At 42.7% G+C, this 17,488-nt stretch overlaps 1 protein-coding gene and 1 long non-coding RNA gene across 2 annotated transcripts; both read left to right on the top strand.

The window, feature by feature from the left end:
• Nucleotides 1-9,147: 9,147 nt before the first annotated feature.
• Nucleotides 9,148-11,397, top strand: LOC307017038 (zona pellucida sperm-binding protein 3-like). Its single transcript, XM_079646471.1, has 5 exons — nucleotides 9,148-9,561; nucleotides 9,634-9,749; nucleotides 9,838-9,941; nucleotides 10,024-10,198; nucleotides 11,250-11,397. Exons 1-5 carry the CDS (start codon nucleotides 9,190-9,192, stop codon nucleotides 11,380-11,382), a joined length of 900 nt encoding a protein of 299 aa, XP_079502597.1. The 5' UTR covers nucleotides 9,148-9,189; the 3' UTR covers nucleotides 11,383-11,397.
• Nucleotides 11,398-11,649: 252 nt separating this feature from the next.
• On the top strand, nucleotides 11,650-12,941 carry LOC307017047. Its single transcript, XR_013802000.1, has 4 exons — nucleotides 11,650-11,863; nucleotides 11,937-12,406; nucleotides 12,519-12,632; nucleotides 12,718-12,941. It is a non-coding gene; the product is annotated as an uncharacterized lncRNA (long non-coding RNA).
• The last annotated feature ends 4,547 nt before the right edge of the window (nucleotides 12,942-17,488 follow it).

Below are 17,488 nucleotides of genomic sequence, written 5' to 3'. Positions count from 1 at the left end.
GAAGCTGCGCTGAGCGTACTTCTGCCCTGGCGATTGATGTAGGCTGCCGCGACTCTGTTGTCTTTGCGAATCAACACATGCTGATTCTGCAGCAACGAGGCAAAATGCTGAATTACTCTCCGTACGGAGATCAATTCCAGCACGTTTATGTGGAAGGACATGTGAGCCGGCCACTGTCCCCCCACTGCCTGCGACATGCACGTTCCTCCCCACCCTGAGAGAGGTGCGTCTGTGAACACCGAGATGTGTGACGTAACTCTGCCCAGGGCCACACCCGCTGACAGGACGTGGGGACTTTTCCAATATGTTAAGTCTGAATCCACGGACAGAGGGATGGCAACCATGCGCCTCCTCTGTCGCACGGGGTCGATGCGTAGGCGAATGAACCACCTCTGGAGTCTTCTCATGTGAAGGAGACCCAGGAGAATCACCCCGTGGCCGGCTGCCATCATGACGAGCAGCCGCATCACGGAGAGGGCTGTCACCACGCTGCAGGGTGTGACGCGTCGAAGGAGAACTGTCAGTGCCTCCACTCTCTGCCGTGAGAGTCGCGCTCTCATGCGGGCTGAGTTCAATTCCACACCCAGGTAAACAATACTCTGGGAGGGAAGAGGGCAGCTCTTTTTCCAGTTTATCATGAAACCCAGCTTTGACAGATGCGATATGAGTTGTACCGTCTGTAAAGCCACTTCCTCCCTGGAGCGAGCCATCAGCAGCAGGTCGTCCAGGTAAAATAGTACTCTCATCCCTCCTCTGTGTAGCGGCTGCAATGCCGTCTCTACACACTTTGAAAAGGTGCGAGGAACCAGGGAATAACCGAACGGCGGACGGTTGTACTGGTACGATATTCCCTGGAATGAAAACCGCAGGAATTTCCTGTGTTGTGGGATGATGGGTACGTGGAAGTATGCATCCTTTAGGTCTATAGAGGTGAACCAGTCTCCCTGGTGAACACACTCTAGCACACTTTTGACCGTCAGCATGTGAAAAGGCCTTTTCATTATTGCCTCGTTGACAGCTGACAGATCGAGGATGGGTCTCATTCCCCCCGTCTTTTTCGGGATAAGAAAGTAGCGGGAGTAATACCCCTGATTTTCTTCCCCTCGGGGAACCCTGGAAATAGCCTCTTTCAACAGGAGTTCCCGTAGCTCTGCTTGGAGCGCCCGACACTGTTCTCGGGATGACAGGCGTGTTTCCTGTATCCCGTTGAACTGTGGGGGGGGGGGGAGGCGAACTGCAGGGTGTACCCTCTGCTGATCAGCCTGCTCATCCATCTGTCCATCAGACACACGCGCTGCCACTCCGAGAAACACTCTGAGAGCGGGCGCACATGCTCGAGATGGGTTGTGGTCGTCATGACGACGAGCCACGCCAGAGCCCTCGCCGCCGCTGCCCGCGAGGCAACCCAAGGTGGGCCTAGAGCGAAAGGACTGTGAGGAAGCCTCCACACGCTGCGTTTCACTCCGACTCTCATCATGAGGCGCGTACACGCTCAGAGGATGAGTGGAGGTGTGTGCAGTGATATCCACATGAGGCGTTACCACGACGCTCATGGGCTTATTGTGACCGTGTGTAGGTGGCGTATCTCGGACAGAGGAATGCCGCGAGGTCTGTGGTTTAATAACCGAAAAGTTATAACCACCAGGTCTCTGCAGCGAACCCTGCTGCCTACTAATCAACAGATTGGAGGCAGCTGGCGTAGTTACTGTGCTCTGCAACTTATTAACCGATAGATTAAAATGTGCCGGCTTTTGTAACGAACCCTGCTGGCTATTAACCGATAGGTCATAGGCAGCTGGTTCACCCAGAGTGGGAGATATGTGAAACACATTTGAAACTGATGACTCAGACAAAAGGTTGGGAAATAAGCTTTCATTTTTATTTCCTTCACACTCCCCCCCAAACCGTCATGGCCGGCTCTGGTTCTTCGGCGGCTCTCGTGGAGCAGACGACGAACGGGAGTACCTCACTCCCCTTTGACCCCCCTCTCCACTGGTGGGGGGGCGGAGGCGCGGGACGGTGCCCCTGCCGCCGCCGACGGACGAGTCTGATGCCTCGGCTGCGGTTGCTATGAGCGTCTCTCTGCCTGTCGCTGTGGCCGGGTTGGCCGCTGCTACTACTGCTGCCGCTGGTGCCGCTGAGGCTTCTCCGCCGGCTTGAGCCAGCCAACGTGCTGGCGGATATCATCCGCCTGCTCCGATGCCGCCTTCATGGACTCTACCATGGCTAAAAAATGGGGTCCGAACAGCCCGTCCGGGCTGATCGGAGCATCCAGCAAGACCTTCCTGGCCAGCTCTGTAACAGCCGCCTGTTGCAGCCAGAGGTGACGCTGGATCTGCGTCATCCACGCTGCGATCTTCGCTTGGGAGACAGCCACGGATGCGCACAGCGTGAGTGCCGTGCTGGCCGCCTTGCCGATCTCCTCCGCCTCCTCTGGAGCCACGGTGGTGGACCGCTCCACCAGCGTAACCACCGAGTTGGCCAGCAACGCGATGTTATTTTCCGCCGCAGACGCCTGAACCGCACATTGGTGCGCCCGGTCAGCCTGGCGGGCGACATACTAGTCCTTTGGGGAGGCCAACGTAGGGCGCCGTCCGGCGATCAAGTTGGCCTGCCTAACTCCAAAAAACGCCGTCAAGCTCGGCTCCAGAGCGGGGTGGTTGGGAAACCCTCCTCAGTAAATCCCTCCACCTTAGTGAAGGGAACAAAGGTGGCCACCGGAGCCCTCAGGGTCCTCGGGTTCGCCGCAGCCCCCTCCTGATACCTCCTAATGGCTGGGAAGCGCGGCCAGATCGGGTCACTCCTGCCCGTCTGAACCCGGGAAAAAACTCCGGCCATGTCATCCAGAGCCACCCTTTCCCGTCCTGGGGGAACGAGGATACCTCTGCAGGCTGCCGCCTTGCCGATGATCTCCGGCAGCTCCAGCATGATGCCCCCCAACGCCGGCAGCGCCGTGGCAACGGAGAAGGGGACCGCGTGCTCTGCCGCCACACCCGTACTTCACTCCGACCCCGTCTCCCCCGTCCGGGGGGGAGGGGAGAGCCGCATGGCGAGCCATGGAGGGAGACAGGCTAGGAGTCGTCCGACTCCTGCCCAGCACTCGGCTCCAGAGACAGGTTGTCGTCCCTGTGCTCCTGGACGGGCCAATCGTCCTCCTCAGCCGCAGCAGCTAGAGCATCCGCTCTTCGCTTCCTGTCGGCTGACGGGAGACAGGCACAATGCGAACAAGCGACCTGCTGGCTGAGAGCCGCGTACGCGTGCTCTGGCCCCAGGCAGGATTCGCATATCGCGTGTAGGTCATAGCTCATGATATACCCTGTCTTACATGAGGGACAATCACGGACACAGTTGTTGCTCATGACTTAATTTTCCTGTGCTTCAGTACTGCTGCTGGTTGCTGAAGAAAAGAGGGAGCAGATTGCCGGGCCGCCTTCCCATTCATACCGGAAGGAGGCCCGAGGGTGGGGCCCACCTTACGGGTGGACTACAAGTGTTTCAGTGCTCTGCGGGGACGCAGGGGGATTACCCAATAGTGATAGCCTTAGAGGGCGAAGCCATATACGAAATAGAACCCCTCACCTCTCAATTTCCAGGCATGTTGAAAACTGGAGGTTTTTTTTAATAATATATAATTTATGTATCTTGTTAAAGGAATATCACCCACTCAAGACAATGTGTACATTCATTCCTTACGTTGAATTCTCAAATAATACATAAACAGTGTAGTATTTCGCAGTTCAATTATTATTATTATTATTTTATTTTTAAGAAGGTTTTAGTACACTACTACTAATGGGTCTTTGATTTTCCTGCACAAGTTTTGTAAGACATTGTAATTGGATGTTTTGCTTTTGTTAAATGCGACCACCATTTTAATTAGAAAAAACCCACTGGTCATTGTTTAATACAAAATGAACATTTATATGTGAAGTATTCCATATTTATAAATTGGAGCATTTTCTCAACCAATAAAGAAACATTCAATCCGGGCCCGGCGCCACAAGGGGGCATTGCCCCCTCAGTTGTCTTATTTGCCCCCTCACCTTGAGCATCATTCATCCATCAAAAAGTACAATAAATGTCACAATTATTAAATAACTTTAAGTAATTATTTTCCCCAACACACGTTACTATGTTTAGATCAGATGTGTGGGTCAAGCAACGTGTAAACAAGCCTCAACCCCAAGTGAGCTTGTAGTCTTAATGTTAGCGTGTGTGCTTAGCTGTAAACACAGTCAGATGGGTGACCAAAACGTCCCCGTTTTCCAGGCAAAGTCCCCGTTTTTGGTGGCCGGTACCCGGTTGAAACTCCCGAAAATGTTCCCGTTTTTGAATGTGCGTTAAAAAAAAAGAGCAAGGTGAAATAAAATGTTACATGTCAGTAAAAACAGAGTAACAGTGTTGTGCCTTTTTGTAGCGTTAGCGTATTTCTTCTACTACTTCTTCTAATTCAATGTACCTCCCCGCGAGATATTTGACAAAAGAAACTCGGCTAGTAGTGTCAACTAAATCCATAGTATTACAACAAAAGTGCTTTAAACGAGGTAAATTACGAATGTATGTTCTCAATCGCCAAGTATGGGATTGAATATTACATTAGTTTAGATTAGATTTATTGTCCCCAGGGGAAAATTCATTTACACAGCTCTGTTGTGGTAATCTGTACTATATAAACCGTATTGGTACAATGAGCGACATCTAGTGGCGGATTGTGGAACATTGATTTGATTTTTCTCATGGCAGTTTGACTCTAGCGACAAACCAGGGGACTTTACTTTGAATCTGTGTCTGTCCATTTGGTGTAGTGTTTTATCCAATATTACATTTGGTTTATATATTAGTCACTTTCTTATGAAATGCCAGGTTTTAGGCCTTGGTCTGAACATTCAATCCTGGAAATAAAAAATCAACCAGATACATTTTTCTAGATAGTAAGTAAGTAACATCTGTATAGGAAGACGAGTTAAGGGATAGAGGAGAAAAGGTTATGGTATAATTACAGAGCTAATTTATAAATGGAGGAAATCAATGTTAGTCTGTAAGCCAAAGTGCAGCCATCTAATAATGTACTATCTGTTATTAAAGAACAGAATGAGAGGGGTAAATCCGGAATACAAATAAAGAAGGAAAGATATTGTAGAGCAGTGGGAAGGAAAAAAGCTTGGTGTGTCAATTCATTATATTGCAAGTATTTTTCGTTGTTGTGAGAAAAAAAAAATCGCCCCCTCTGATTTTTTAACAGCCCCCTCAGTCATTTCATCCTGGAGCCGGGCCTGACTCATTCACAGTTTCAAAACTCATTACAGAATCACCAAATTCAAAGTTACATGGTTAAATATAATTGATTATACATTTAAATCTACCTAACTTTATGAGTTAAGTCAGGCAATTTTTGGGAGGAAACAATATATAACTGAGAATAAGCAGAAACACAGAAATATGTTGACTTCAATTACGGTAAGTGACGCTTGTGTTTAATTGCAGGGGACTGGACAGGAGAGACGCTCACCAGTGTCTTCTACACCGGAGACGTCCTGCACCTCGAGGCCTCTTACAGCGGTCCTGATGCGGGACACAGACGCATGTTTATCGACGACTGTGTCGCCGCTCTGTCTGCTGACCCGAGATCAGTCCCCAGATACTACTTTATCGAAAACCATGGATAAGAGAAGTATAATACAGTATGATACTGATAATTGGCCCTTAAATTGCATTCAAATATAATTGTGTTTCGTCAGGTGCTTCAATGATGCCAAAGAGGACGGATCGAATGCACTTTTCAATCCCAGAACAAGATCTTCTTCTCTTCAGCTGCAGCTCGATGCCTTCCTTATATTAGATTTTTATCACTTGCCAGCTGAAAGCGACCTCTGAAATGCGGAAGAGCAGCCCCGTCAAGAAGGCCTGCAATTATATAAATTCAAGGTGCTTTTATTACTTACTTTGTGAATTGTTGCTCCTTACTGTAATATTGCAAAAGGTTTGTCAGTGTATCATTTACAAAGGCTCATGTTAAAAATTCTTTATAAGCTAAAACTGGTTCAAATTTTTGCTATTAATATTTCTTGCTGCTTAAGTAATCAAGTTACTTAATTAAGGAAACATATTTTTAATGAGGTCTAACGTTTACTGTAAATATAAGGATAAATACTTTCTAAAATGAATTTTCCATGCTGTCTCTGTAGAGCCAGGTCAATGTAACAGTGATGCTTACCTCAGCATTTTGACTGAAACCGTACACATGTGAGAGGAATGTGCTAAATGTAAGCTTTAAGAATATTTTAGAATGTTGACGCTGCCCATGGAATATATGTATACAAATAAATGGTTATTTCAACATTGGATTTGAGTGTAAATGCCCTCAACTCAAAGCGAAAGGAAAACAATGATTTAATTCTGTATACTAATCATCAGATGGATAAATGTTGATGGCAGTGATGATATGTGTCGATGTTGCGACGATGCATGCTCCAGCAACTCTCCCACCGGTCATACAAACCTCGGAAGTCTGATCCCTGAAGGTAAACTGTAAATCCTACAGTTTTATAACTTTCATAATCTGTGATCTGTCTGTGAAAACTGTCCCAACTAAATATTATTTGACTCTCACTTTCATTTTTATTCATGTTTCAGATTTAGCGGCACGTGAAACTGTTACTCTGGGCCCTTTGATGGTTTTGCCCTACAAGTAGGCGAAGCATAACAATCCAGACAATAAAGGATTCAACATTTGTCTATCAATCTCACCCTCCCTGACCAAACTTCAGCGTAATACTTATAGCTTAATACGAGCAACACGATTATTTTAATGATTGTTTAGTAAGGAATGTGTATTAAACATTAAATAAACAAGAATGTTTAGTCTTTACTGTTAATACCTAACATAACAAAGCCACACAACTGGTCTGATGAAACATCCCCGTAAATAAAAACAGATTACACTGTATGAACATTACATGTTGATGCCAGCTGTCAGGATAGACACGTATCAGTTTTTGAAAGAGGAAAATAAAATGTGAATTTCTCCTACCTTCAAAAAGCTGAATGAAAATAAGAATGCATGCCAAGCTCGTCTTCATGGCCTTTTCAGTTATGAACTCACTAATAAATACTAAAGCTGACTCTCATTGTACTTGTAAGGGAAACTTCTGCAGCAATGGAGAGTCAGGACTCAGAGAGACACGAGGAGAATTGGAGCTTTGATGTCAAACACTGGTAGTTTATTACAAGTATCGGCTGGAAAATTTCACATCACAAGTCACAGCAGGTTCTGACTGCACGGTGGGTTGCCACATCAATTCTGACCAGCCTCTCTCTCCATAGACCTTTTAACTAGCTTACAGAGAGTTAATCCACATATTGGGGGGCTGACGTAAACATTCTGGGAACACTGGAGATAGCCCTAACATCTGGAGACACTGAATCACCTGTCTGTGGTGCTTAGAAGCCAGCGTTCTCTCAGTCATAAAACCCTCCGTGACCGATAATATCAACAATAGCTTAACCCTCCCATTCCTTAAGACAGATAACAGACTCAGGGTTGGTCATAAACGTCAACACACAGAAAAGGTTAAATATCTTATGAGTAAGGAAGAATTATTCCCTAACAGTACGCCTCCTCTTTCCTTCAGTCTTTGTGAGGTTTTGTGGAAAGCCTCACTTTATTTATTGTTCTTCACCTCTGAGCAGGAAGGGGAAATCAAAGCAAGAACTGCCGTTGAAACGTTGCAGTTGGTTTTGCACACACTGATGTTTAACTTAATTTCTGAACTGAATCAGACTCATCCACTGGATTAACACCACTAATGTGTAAAATTACTCCAAAAAACCCTTGTCAAAAAAAAATGCTCAGTATTTGCTAGCAATAATAAACATTGCTCACCACGAAGTACTTTATATATAACACTTTTTTATAGTATCATAGTAAGTCTTCTTATAGCGATCCTGTTGTGATATTATCAAGTGAGAAAAGAAGATATGATAACATCACTTTCATGTTGTATCACTGGATATGTCTGGTGTCTGCAAGATGAGTGTGAAAGTGCAGGTCAGGAGGAGAGTCATCAGCAGCAAAGGGGTGGATATATATTATAAGTTGGTGTCCTGTAAACATGTACGCCGGCACAGTCCGATTCAGAAGCTCTCATAAATAATAATAAATATATCTTTTTAAAGCTTAGGTTGTGTTTTGAGCGCACCAAAAAAAGTGCTATTCACATACAAGACAATACAATGTGTCCAAATATAAAGGAGATAATAATAGGAAAGAGTGAAAGAGGTTAGGTCAATAACCCTTGATAAGAATAGGTTCGCCTGATATGTCAGTGGTTAGAGCTGGAAGCCCATATGCAGCCACCGCTGCCTAGTAAACCAGTTTGAATCCTGAACCAGCTGAACATTTCTGGCATGTCCTCCCCTCTGTCTCCCCCTTTCAACTCTAACACCTCCAATAACGGCCCTTTGGACCGAAAAAAACTAAAAAGTATGAACAGAAAAAAACAAAATGGATCAATCTAAAATAACATAAAATATTTAGGCAACAGTACAGGGTGAACATCTGAAATGGATAATTAAGGATATAGTTTTGAACTTTATATTTCGTAAGTCATTTGATTTTAAGTATTTGGAGGCATTTTCAATACTTTCTTTGTTTGAACTGCATGGATTGATTTGTATATGTGTCTTATGTTTCAAACACAGATCAAATTGTATTTATGTAGCTCAAAATCACAAGTTTTACATTTGTATTTGATTTTATTTTATTTAGTCTGTACAGATCAACAAAACATGAATGATAGTTTAAAAACATAATAAAATGACACCATAGACCACAATAATAATGTGATAGTGTGTACAAATTAAGGATCCGGGGGGGATGTCAAAATGCTTCCTGCATGGTTTTCATGAACTGCAACACAAACAGTTTATTTAAAATCCAAAGTAAAAAGCAATGAAGCAAATATATGTGCACATTTTAAACATGTGAAAACGCCCTTCACCTCTCTCTCAATCAGCCTCATGTTTTGAGTTCAGAGTGTGCAGCCAATTAACCTGATGAGTGTCTCATTGGACGCAGGTGTGCTGCTCTGATGAGGATAATGATCGGCTAGTTTAAAAAGCTCCACCGCTCACCCTGAACCATACTGTGAGTCAGTCAGGAAGACAGAGAGCAGCCGACCAGTTTCAGTTATGAAGGCCTTTCATTTTCAGGTTATTCTCCTTGTAGGACTCTGTGTTAGCACCTCTTTTGCTTTCCCGCCCACACGTTACACACAAGATGCTTCGTTTCAGAGCCTTGCGAACACAGGCAGGTCTGAACTCGGGCAGCAGAAGTCTCCGGCTGAGGAACCGCAGCAGGTGAATACCATCAGAGTGACCTGTCATCCAGACTCTTTGGAGATTGTTATCAAAGCCGACATGTTTGCGGTTGGAGCTCCTGTTGATGGTGACGAGATACGCCTTGGAGTAGAGACCAACAACCAGTACTGCAGAGCTACAGCGTCTTCAGCAGATGAGTACAGTATCAGTGTTGGACTTGTGGAGTGTGGCACCAGGCACTTGGTAACTTTAAAAATATTTCATTTCAAATATAATTCATTAGCTTCTAGTTTTAAACACGTCTACTCTCCGCAGGTAACTGAGGACTCTCTGATCTACACAAACCTCCTCATATACTCTCCTGAGGCCTCTCCATATGGTGTTGTTCGAATGGAGGAGGCTGTAATTCCAATTGAATGTCATTACGAAAGGTCTGTCTCTTTGTTTTTAAAGCTCGCATTGTAAAAAATCTTTGAATGATGTCTGTCTCTTTTTAAATGCATGTTTTCTGTTTCTTAGGAATTACAGTTTGTCCCGTTCTTCAATCATGCCTACCTGGATCCCCTTCATGTCGACCCAGGCTGCAGTGGAAATGTTGCAGTTTAACTTGAGAATCATGACAAGTGGGGTTTGATGATTTTCTCATGTTATTATGAGTTGTCATGTCTCTATTTGTGCTTAGTACTTTTTTCTGTCCGCGTGCAGGTGACTGGCAGTACAAAAGAGGCTCTAATGTGTTTCATCTCGGTGAGCCCATCAGCATCGAGGCCTCGGTCAGAATCGGGCATCACATTGGGCTCCGAGTATTTGTGAGCAGCTGCGTGGCTACACTGAGCCCTGATATGCACTCCAGCCCCAGGCATGCCTTCATTGAAAATGGGTAAGGCTGCAAATTGCTAAATGGCAAAAAGTAAAGTCTTTTTCTGACCCTAGAGGGAGCTGTTTTAATGTCTAAGGCTCTTCAAGTGGTTTAATTCAGACACGAGCAATGCTGACTCGAGTGACAGGTTAATAAAAGATCAGTCCATTAGTGTCGTCTTCAAGTTAGCTAAGGCTTGCTGCAGTTTGCTTTTAATCTTTGGTATTCTAGTGCTTCCTTTCTGTACCACTATTGGCAAATGCACAGGTCAGATTTGTGCAGTTCTGACTCTAAAGAACTACTTCCAGAACTTGCCTATAGAGGCGAAGTCCTGCCCATTTACTTCCGACCGATGGGACCTTATTTCGGAAAAATTATGTATTGGAGAGAAAAAGATTATATTTCGACCTCGTTTCAATTGTGCAACGAATTACACATGTGGTGATTATCAATCTTATAAAAAAAATTCCATGTAAAAAGTCAGTTTGTCGTAAAACTGTTGCAATATAACACTATGAAAACTACGCAACTAGAAAGACTACGAATCCCGGTCCCGCATGCTGGCTCTTAGGAAGCGAGTAACTCCCCTTGTGTGTATGTACAGCTCTCAACATGCCCAGACTTGTAGTGATTTTCACCTCTTTTAATACCTTTCGCCTCATTCTGAAAGAAAGAAGTGAAATGTGCCAACGTGACGGCCGTTTTGGTGTTGGTGCGGGACGGGAGATGTAGTTCATTGAGCGGTTTTACACATAAGCGGTTTTTAGTCATTTTACGACATAATTTTGCAAATCAAAAAAATAAAAGTATCTTTTAAAATCTGAGAAACATCATATGTGTAATTCGTGGCACAATTCAAACGGGATCGAAAGGTAATCTTTCTCTCCCCATTGACTTCAATGCATAACTTTTTTCGAAATAAGGTCCCATGGAGTTTCCCTGGAAAGGGAGGGACTTCGCCTCTCTATATGACTAGAAATGTTAGTGGTGGGGTTGCATTGTGGGTAATGTAGACTCTGGTTATAGTAGTCAATGAGTGCTAATTTAGTGTTGCTGTTTTTCCTCATCATAGGTGCTTTGTTGACTCTCAGCTTCCAGGCTCAAGGTCTCAATTCTTAGCCAGGACACAGGATGACAAGCTCCACATGTCCATTGATGCCTTCAGATTTTATAATGAGGACAGAGGGGAGGTGAGGCTCTATTAAATTGCCTTAAACATGATTGTGTGTGCACGTTGGTCACTGGTCACCATGGGAAAGCGTGCGTTCTCCTCCCTGGGTCCACGACTGTGGAATCAGCTTCCAGAGGACATACGGACCTCGGCATCACTCAGTTATTAGGATATGCCTCAAGACCCACCTGTTCCACACCGCATTTTACAGACTGTACTTTACTTTATTTATTTATTTTTAATCCTTTTTATGCTCTTAACCTTTTTTATTTTTTATATTGCCTTTTTTTTTTTTATCATATGCTCATTTAGATATCTTTTTATTTATTTTTTCCTTTTAGCTTTGTGAAGCATCTTGAGATGACGTTTGTCTTTAACGTGTGCCGTTAAAATCAAATGTATTATGTTTCCCTACACCTGCTTTTCTCATAGCTCTACATCACATGTCACCTGTATGCTGTGCCAATAAATAACGCAGATGCACCAAACAAGGCGTGCACTTTTGTGAATGGAAGGTAAGTGAGATCCAGTTTAAAATATGTCAAATTACACACAAGTATTGGTGCTGAATGTTTTTTAATTTATCAGATGGCGGTCTGCTGATGGTAATGACTACTTATGTGGGCAATGCAAAAGACCAATTGGAGTTAAGCAAACTCTCGGTAAGCCCAGCAGCCAGAGCAAGTTTAGGCCTCGAGGGTTTGTGAAGCCAGAAGAGCGTGAACCCCTCTGGAGGAGCGGACAGAAGACCAGTACAGGTGGGGAGCTTGTAGAAACTTGTATGATGAATATTGGCTGCAGATGTTGTCATAATGATCAATTGTGACATGTTTTGGCATAGGTTTTAGACATGATGATGGCTGGGTAACTGAGTTAACATGCATTATGCTGGTTTGTGTTAGTGTGGGAACATCAGGCCAGAGTGGGTCCGATGATGGTCTTGCCAGCCAAACATAAAAGCCGGCCCATACCTGCAGAGGAGCGTTCTTCCATTCTTGATCAAATCAGCAGATCTACAATGTATGGCAGCCAGTGGAGGGGTGGAATAAACCGAGTTGGTAGGTCAATACCGGTATTGAATTATTCTTTGTTCATTTGAAGCCTTTAACAATCTCTAAATTAAAATTGCCCATGATGAAATCTTAATGTTGAATTGTTTTTCTGTCAAAGATCAGAGGAAAGGACTGCTTCCTGATTCATCATCGACCCAAAACCAGGTGGACGTTCTGACTTTAGCTTCTGAGCAGAATAAAGACTAAGAAGACGAAAATGGAACAGACAAAGGTTAAATGTGAAAAGTCTCAACCCTTTTTTAAATGGCACTCTGGAATGCACCTTTTACAGTAACACATTTATTCTGCGACTACAGATGAAGATTCTGAGGAAGTTCCTGAACTTCTAGAAAAAACCTCTCCTGAGGCCCACCTGCAGTCGAAGGCAGCGGTGCTGAACAGTACCCACACAGCGGCACTCGATGAAGTCCTCCCAACTGCTGCGGTTACTGTGGCTGTGCCCCCGCTGTCCAACACCACTGCAACATAATCTGACCTTTCTGAAACGATGGACCCAAAGAATAAATGATTCAAACTTTAATTTGTTTGCTTTTTAATGTTGCAATACACAAAGAAAACTGATGACCTGCTCACAGCTAAAAACAATTAAATGCAAACAATTGTTTTCTAATGAGCAAAAGTGTTCCATATAACTGTAAACATTTAGGAGTGGACTCAAAATTGCAATTGGTCTTCCATGTCTTTTCTTGGGTTTGTCTGCTGCTAAAAACGGTACTACACCATGGCATTTATTTTCTGGGGTGTCATTTGCTTTAGTTGTAACAGCTGTATAAAGGTGATGTATTGGAGGTCAGCCAGTTTATATTTGAACTTCAGTTGCTGCAACAAAGCCTTTGTACATGAGTAGCCTCTTTTTTAAAAGGGGAGTTACCATGGGGTCCTGGCAATATAATGACCTGAACATTAAGATACAAACATGGTCTCATAACTTTGTGTCCAGGCCCATTGCGTTTTCTGACTGGAGACTGAATTCTAATAAAGTAACCAAACCTCTACTAGGGTATTCAATATGTTTTAGAGGTACAATTTGATGGTTTACAAAGTCCTGAGTTGTTACTTTAGCTTAGCAAATCTATTCACTCCTGTTTTGGGGGACGGATTAAAATGCATTCAAATGTAATTTTGTTTCGTCAGGTGCTTCAATGATGCCAAAGAGGAAGGATCAAATGCACTTTTCAATCCCAGAACAAGATCTTATACTCTTCAGCTGCAGCTCGATGCCTTCCTGTTTCCCCAGGACACAAGGAACTCAGTGAGCCACTTCTATAACCTGAATAACTGTCATGTTTGGAAATGCTTCAAAGTTGTATAATGACATTTCTTTGGTCTCTCTTATATTAGATTTGTATCACTTGCCAGCTGAAAGCGACCTCTGAAATGCAGAAGAGCAGCCCCGTCAACAAGGCCTGCAATTATATAAATTCAAGGTGCTTTTACTTATTTTGTGAATTGTTGCTCCTTACTGTAATATTGCAAGAGGTTTGTCAGTGTATCATTTACAAAGGCTCATGTTAAAAAGTATTTATAAGCTAAAACTTGTTCAAATTGTTGCTATTAATATTTCTTGCTGCTTAAGTAATCAAGTTACTTAATTAAGGAAACATATTTTTAATGAGGTCTAATGTTTACTGTAAATATAAGGATAAAGACTTTCTAAAAGGAATTTTCCATGCTGTCTCTGTAGAGCCAGATCAATGTAACAGTGATGCTTACCTCAGCATTTTGACTGAAACCGTACACATGTGAGAGGAATGTGCTAAATGTAAGCTTTAAGAATATTTTAGAATGTTGACGCTGCCCATGGAATATATGTATACAAATAAATGGTTATTTCAACATTGGATTTGGGTGTAAATGCCCTCAACTTAAAGCGAAAGGAAAACAATGATTTAATTCTGTATTCTAATCATCAGATGGATAAATGTCGATGGCATTGATGATGTGTGTCGATGTTGCGACGATGCATGCTCCAGCAACTCTCCCACCGGTCATAAAAACGTCGGAAGTCTGATCCCTGAAGATAAACTGTAAATCCTACAGTTTTATAACTTTCATAATCTGTGATCTGTCTGTGAAAACTGTCCCAACTAAAGATTATTTGATTCTCATTTTCATTGTTATTCATGTTTCAGATTTGGTGGCACGTGAAACTGTTACTCTGGGCCCTTTAATGGTTTCGCCCTACAAGTAGGCGAAGCATAACAATCCAGACAATAAAGGATTCAACATTTGTCTATCAATCTCTTTGCAGCCAATCTTATTTGTTACAGTGTACCGTGCACCAGGTCCTTATTCAGAATTCTTATCAGAATTCTCTGAGTTTTTATCAGCTTTGGTACTTAAAACAGATAAAGTAATTATCTTAGGTGACTTTAATATTCATGTTGACGATGATAAAAATAGCCTTACTGTTGCATTTAACTCTATATTAGATTCTGTTGGATTCTGTCAGAGTGTAAATAAACCAACCCATAACCAACCCATATAATCACACTCTTGACCTTGTTCTGACTTATGGTATTGAAATTGAGCAACTATTAGTCGAACCGCATAATCCTGCTTTATCCGACCATTTCTTAGTAACTTTTGAAGTACTGTTACTAGACTACAAAGCATTAGCCAAAAGCTCCTGCAGCAGAAACCTATCTGTTAGTGCTATAGCCAAATTTAAGGAAGAGATTCCACCAATACTTAACTCGATAGCATGTCTGCATGTAGGGGAGGAAACTTATACAAAATGTACACCACCCCAAATTGATCATGTTGTTGATAGTGCTACAGATGCGCTGCGAATAAAATTAGACTCTGTTGCTCCTTTGAAAAAGAAGAAAATAAAACAACATAGATTAGCTCCATGGCATAATGCCGAAACCCGCAAAATAAAGCAAAAGTCGAGATAACTTGAAAGGATATGGCGTTCCACTAAACTTGAAGAATCTCGTTTAATTTGGCATATTACTCTCAATGAATATAAGAAAGCACTGCGTAAAGCGAGAGCAGCCTACTACTCTTCATTAATAGATGAGAATAAGAATAATGCAAGATTTCTTTTCAGCACTGTAGCCAGGCTGACAGAGAGCCACAGCTCGACTGAGCCTTCTATTCCCATAGCACTCAGTAGTAATGATTTTATGTGCTTTTTTAACGATAAAATTGTTACTCTTAGAAACAAAATCAATGACCTCTTGCCTTTGACCAGTATAGTGTTATCAACAGCTCCCGGAAACGTAAGTTCTAATATTACACTAGATAGTAAACTAGAATGCTTTTCAGCCATAAACCTTGAACAATTCAATTCAATGATTCTCTCTTCTAAACCATCAACGTGTATCTTAGACCCGATTCCAACTAAGCTGTTAAAATAAGTTTTTCCATTAATTAGCACTTCTTTATTAAATATTATGAATATGTCTTTATTATCAGGCTATGTTCCACAATCATTCAAATTAGCAGTGATAAAACCGCTTCTTAAAAAGCACAACCTCGATCCAGAGGTTTTAGCCAACTATAGACCTATTTCTAATCTTCCGTTCCTCTCAAAAATTATTGAGAAAGCAGTCGCAAAACAGCTGTGTGATTACTTAAAAAACTATGATTTATTTGAATATTTTCAGTCTGGCTTTAGAACACAACATAGCACAGAGACAGCTCTGGTTAAAGTCACAAATGACATTCTAATAGCCTCTGACAAGGGACTTGTCTCTATTCTTGTCTTGCTCGATCTTAGTGCTGCATTTGATACTATCGACCATGATATCCTATTGCAAAGACTAGAGCACTTAGTTGGCATACAGGGAACTGCTTTAGGCTGGTTTAGGTCCTATCTATCTGAACGCTCTCAGTTTGTACGTGTCAACGATGAATCTTCCATGCAAACCAAAGTTAGCCATGGAGTGCCACAGGGCTCAGTGCTTGGACCTATTTTGTTCACCCTATATATGCTTCCGTTAGGCAATATTATAAGGAATCATTCTGTAAACTTTCATTGTTATGCGGATGATACTCAACTATATTTATCAATCAAGCCTGATGAAATTAATCATCTAAATAAAATTCAAGACTGCCTCAAGGACTTAAAAACGTGGATGACTTTAAATTTTTTGATGTTAAACACGACCAAAACTGAAGTTATTGTACTTGGCCCGAAGAATCTACGAAACAAATTATCTAAAGATATACTAACTATGGATGGCATTAATTTGGCCTCCAGTGACACTGTAAGGAATCTTGGTGTTATATTTGATCAGGATTTATCCTTTAACACCCACATAAAATCAATTTCAAGGACCGCCTACTTCCATCTACGTAACATTGCAAAAATCAGGCATATCTTGCCTCAAAACGATGCAGAGAAACTAGTCCATGCATTTGTTACTTCAAGGCTGGATTATTGTAACTCCTTATTATCAGGGTGTACCAAGAAGTCAGTCAAGTCGCTTCAGCTGATCAAAATGCTGCAGCTCGTGTACTAACCAGAGTTAGGAAAAGGGACCACATTACTCCTGTTCTGGCTGCCTTACACTGGCTCCCTATAGAACACAGGATAGAATTTAAAATTCTTCTTCTCGCCTACAAAGCCCTTAATGGGCAGGCGCCATCTTACCTTAAAGAACTCATTATACCCTATTGTCTTACTAGGGCATTGCGTTCCAAGAATGCAGGGTTGTTGGTTGTTCCTAGAGTCTCTAAAAGTACAATGGGAGCCAGAGCCTTTTCTTATCAAGCTCCACTTTTGTGGAATCAGCTTCCAGTTTGTGTTTGGACGGCAGACACCCTATCCGTTTTTAAGAGTGCGCTTAAGACCTTCCTTTTTGATAAAGCTTATAGTTAGGGCTGATTAGATTCAGCCCCTAGTTTTGCTGATATAGGCTTAGTTTGTCGGGGGACATCTTACTTCTTCCTTCTCTCTGTCTATACCTGTGTACTCTCATGTTCCAATTAACCCAGCCTCCCCAAATGTCTTTCTTTTTGGTGTCTATATACGCCGGGATCCGGAGTCATGGATGATCCTGCGGTCCTGTCTCATGGATTGCGAGTCCTGGATCTTGAGTCGTGGCTGTGGTCCTG

This window comes from Notothenia rossii (genome assembly GCF_949606895.1).
Source record: "Notothenia rossii genome assembly, chromosome: 8".
NCBI classification, from domain to species: domain Eukaryota; kingdom Metazoa; phylum Chordata; class Actinopteri; order Perciformes; family Nototheniidae; genus Notothenia; species Notothenia rossii.
This window is presented reverse-complemented; position numbering and strand designations above follow the sequence as displayed.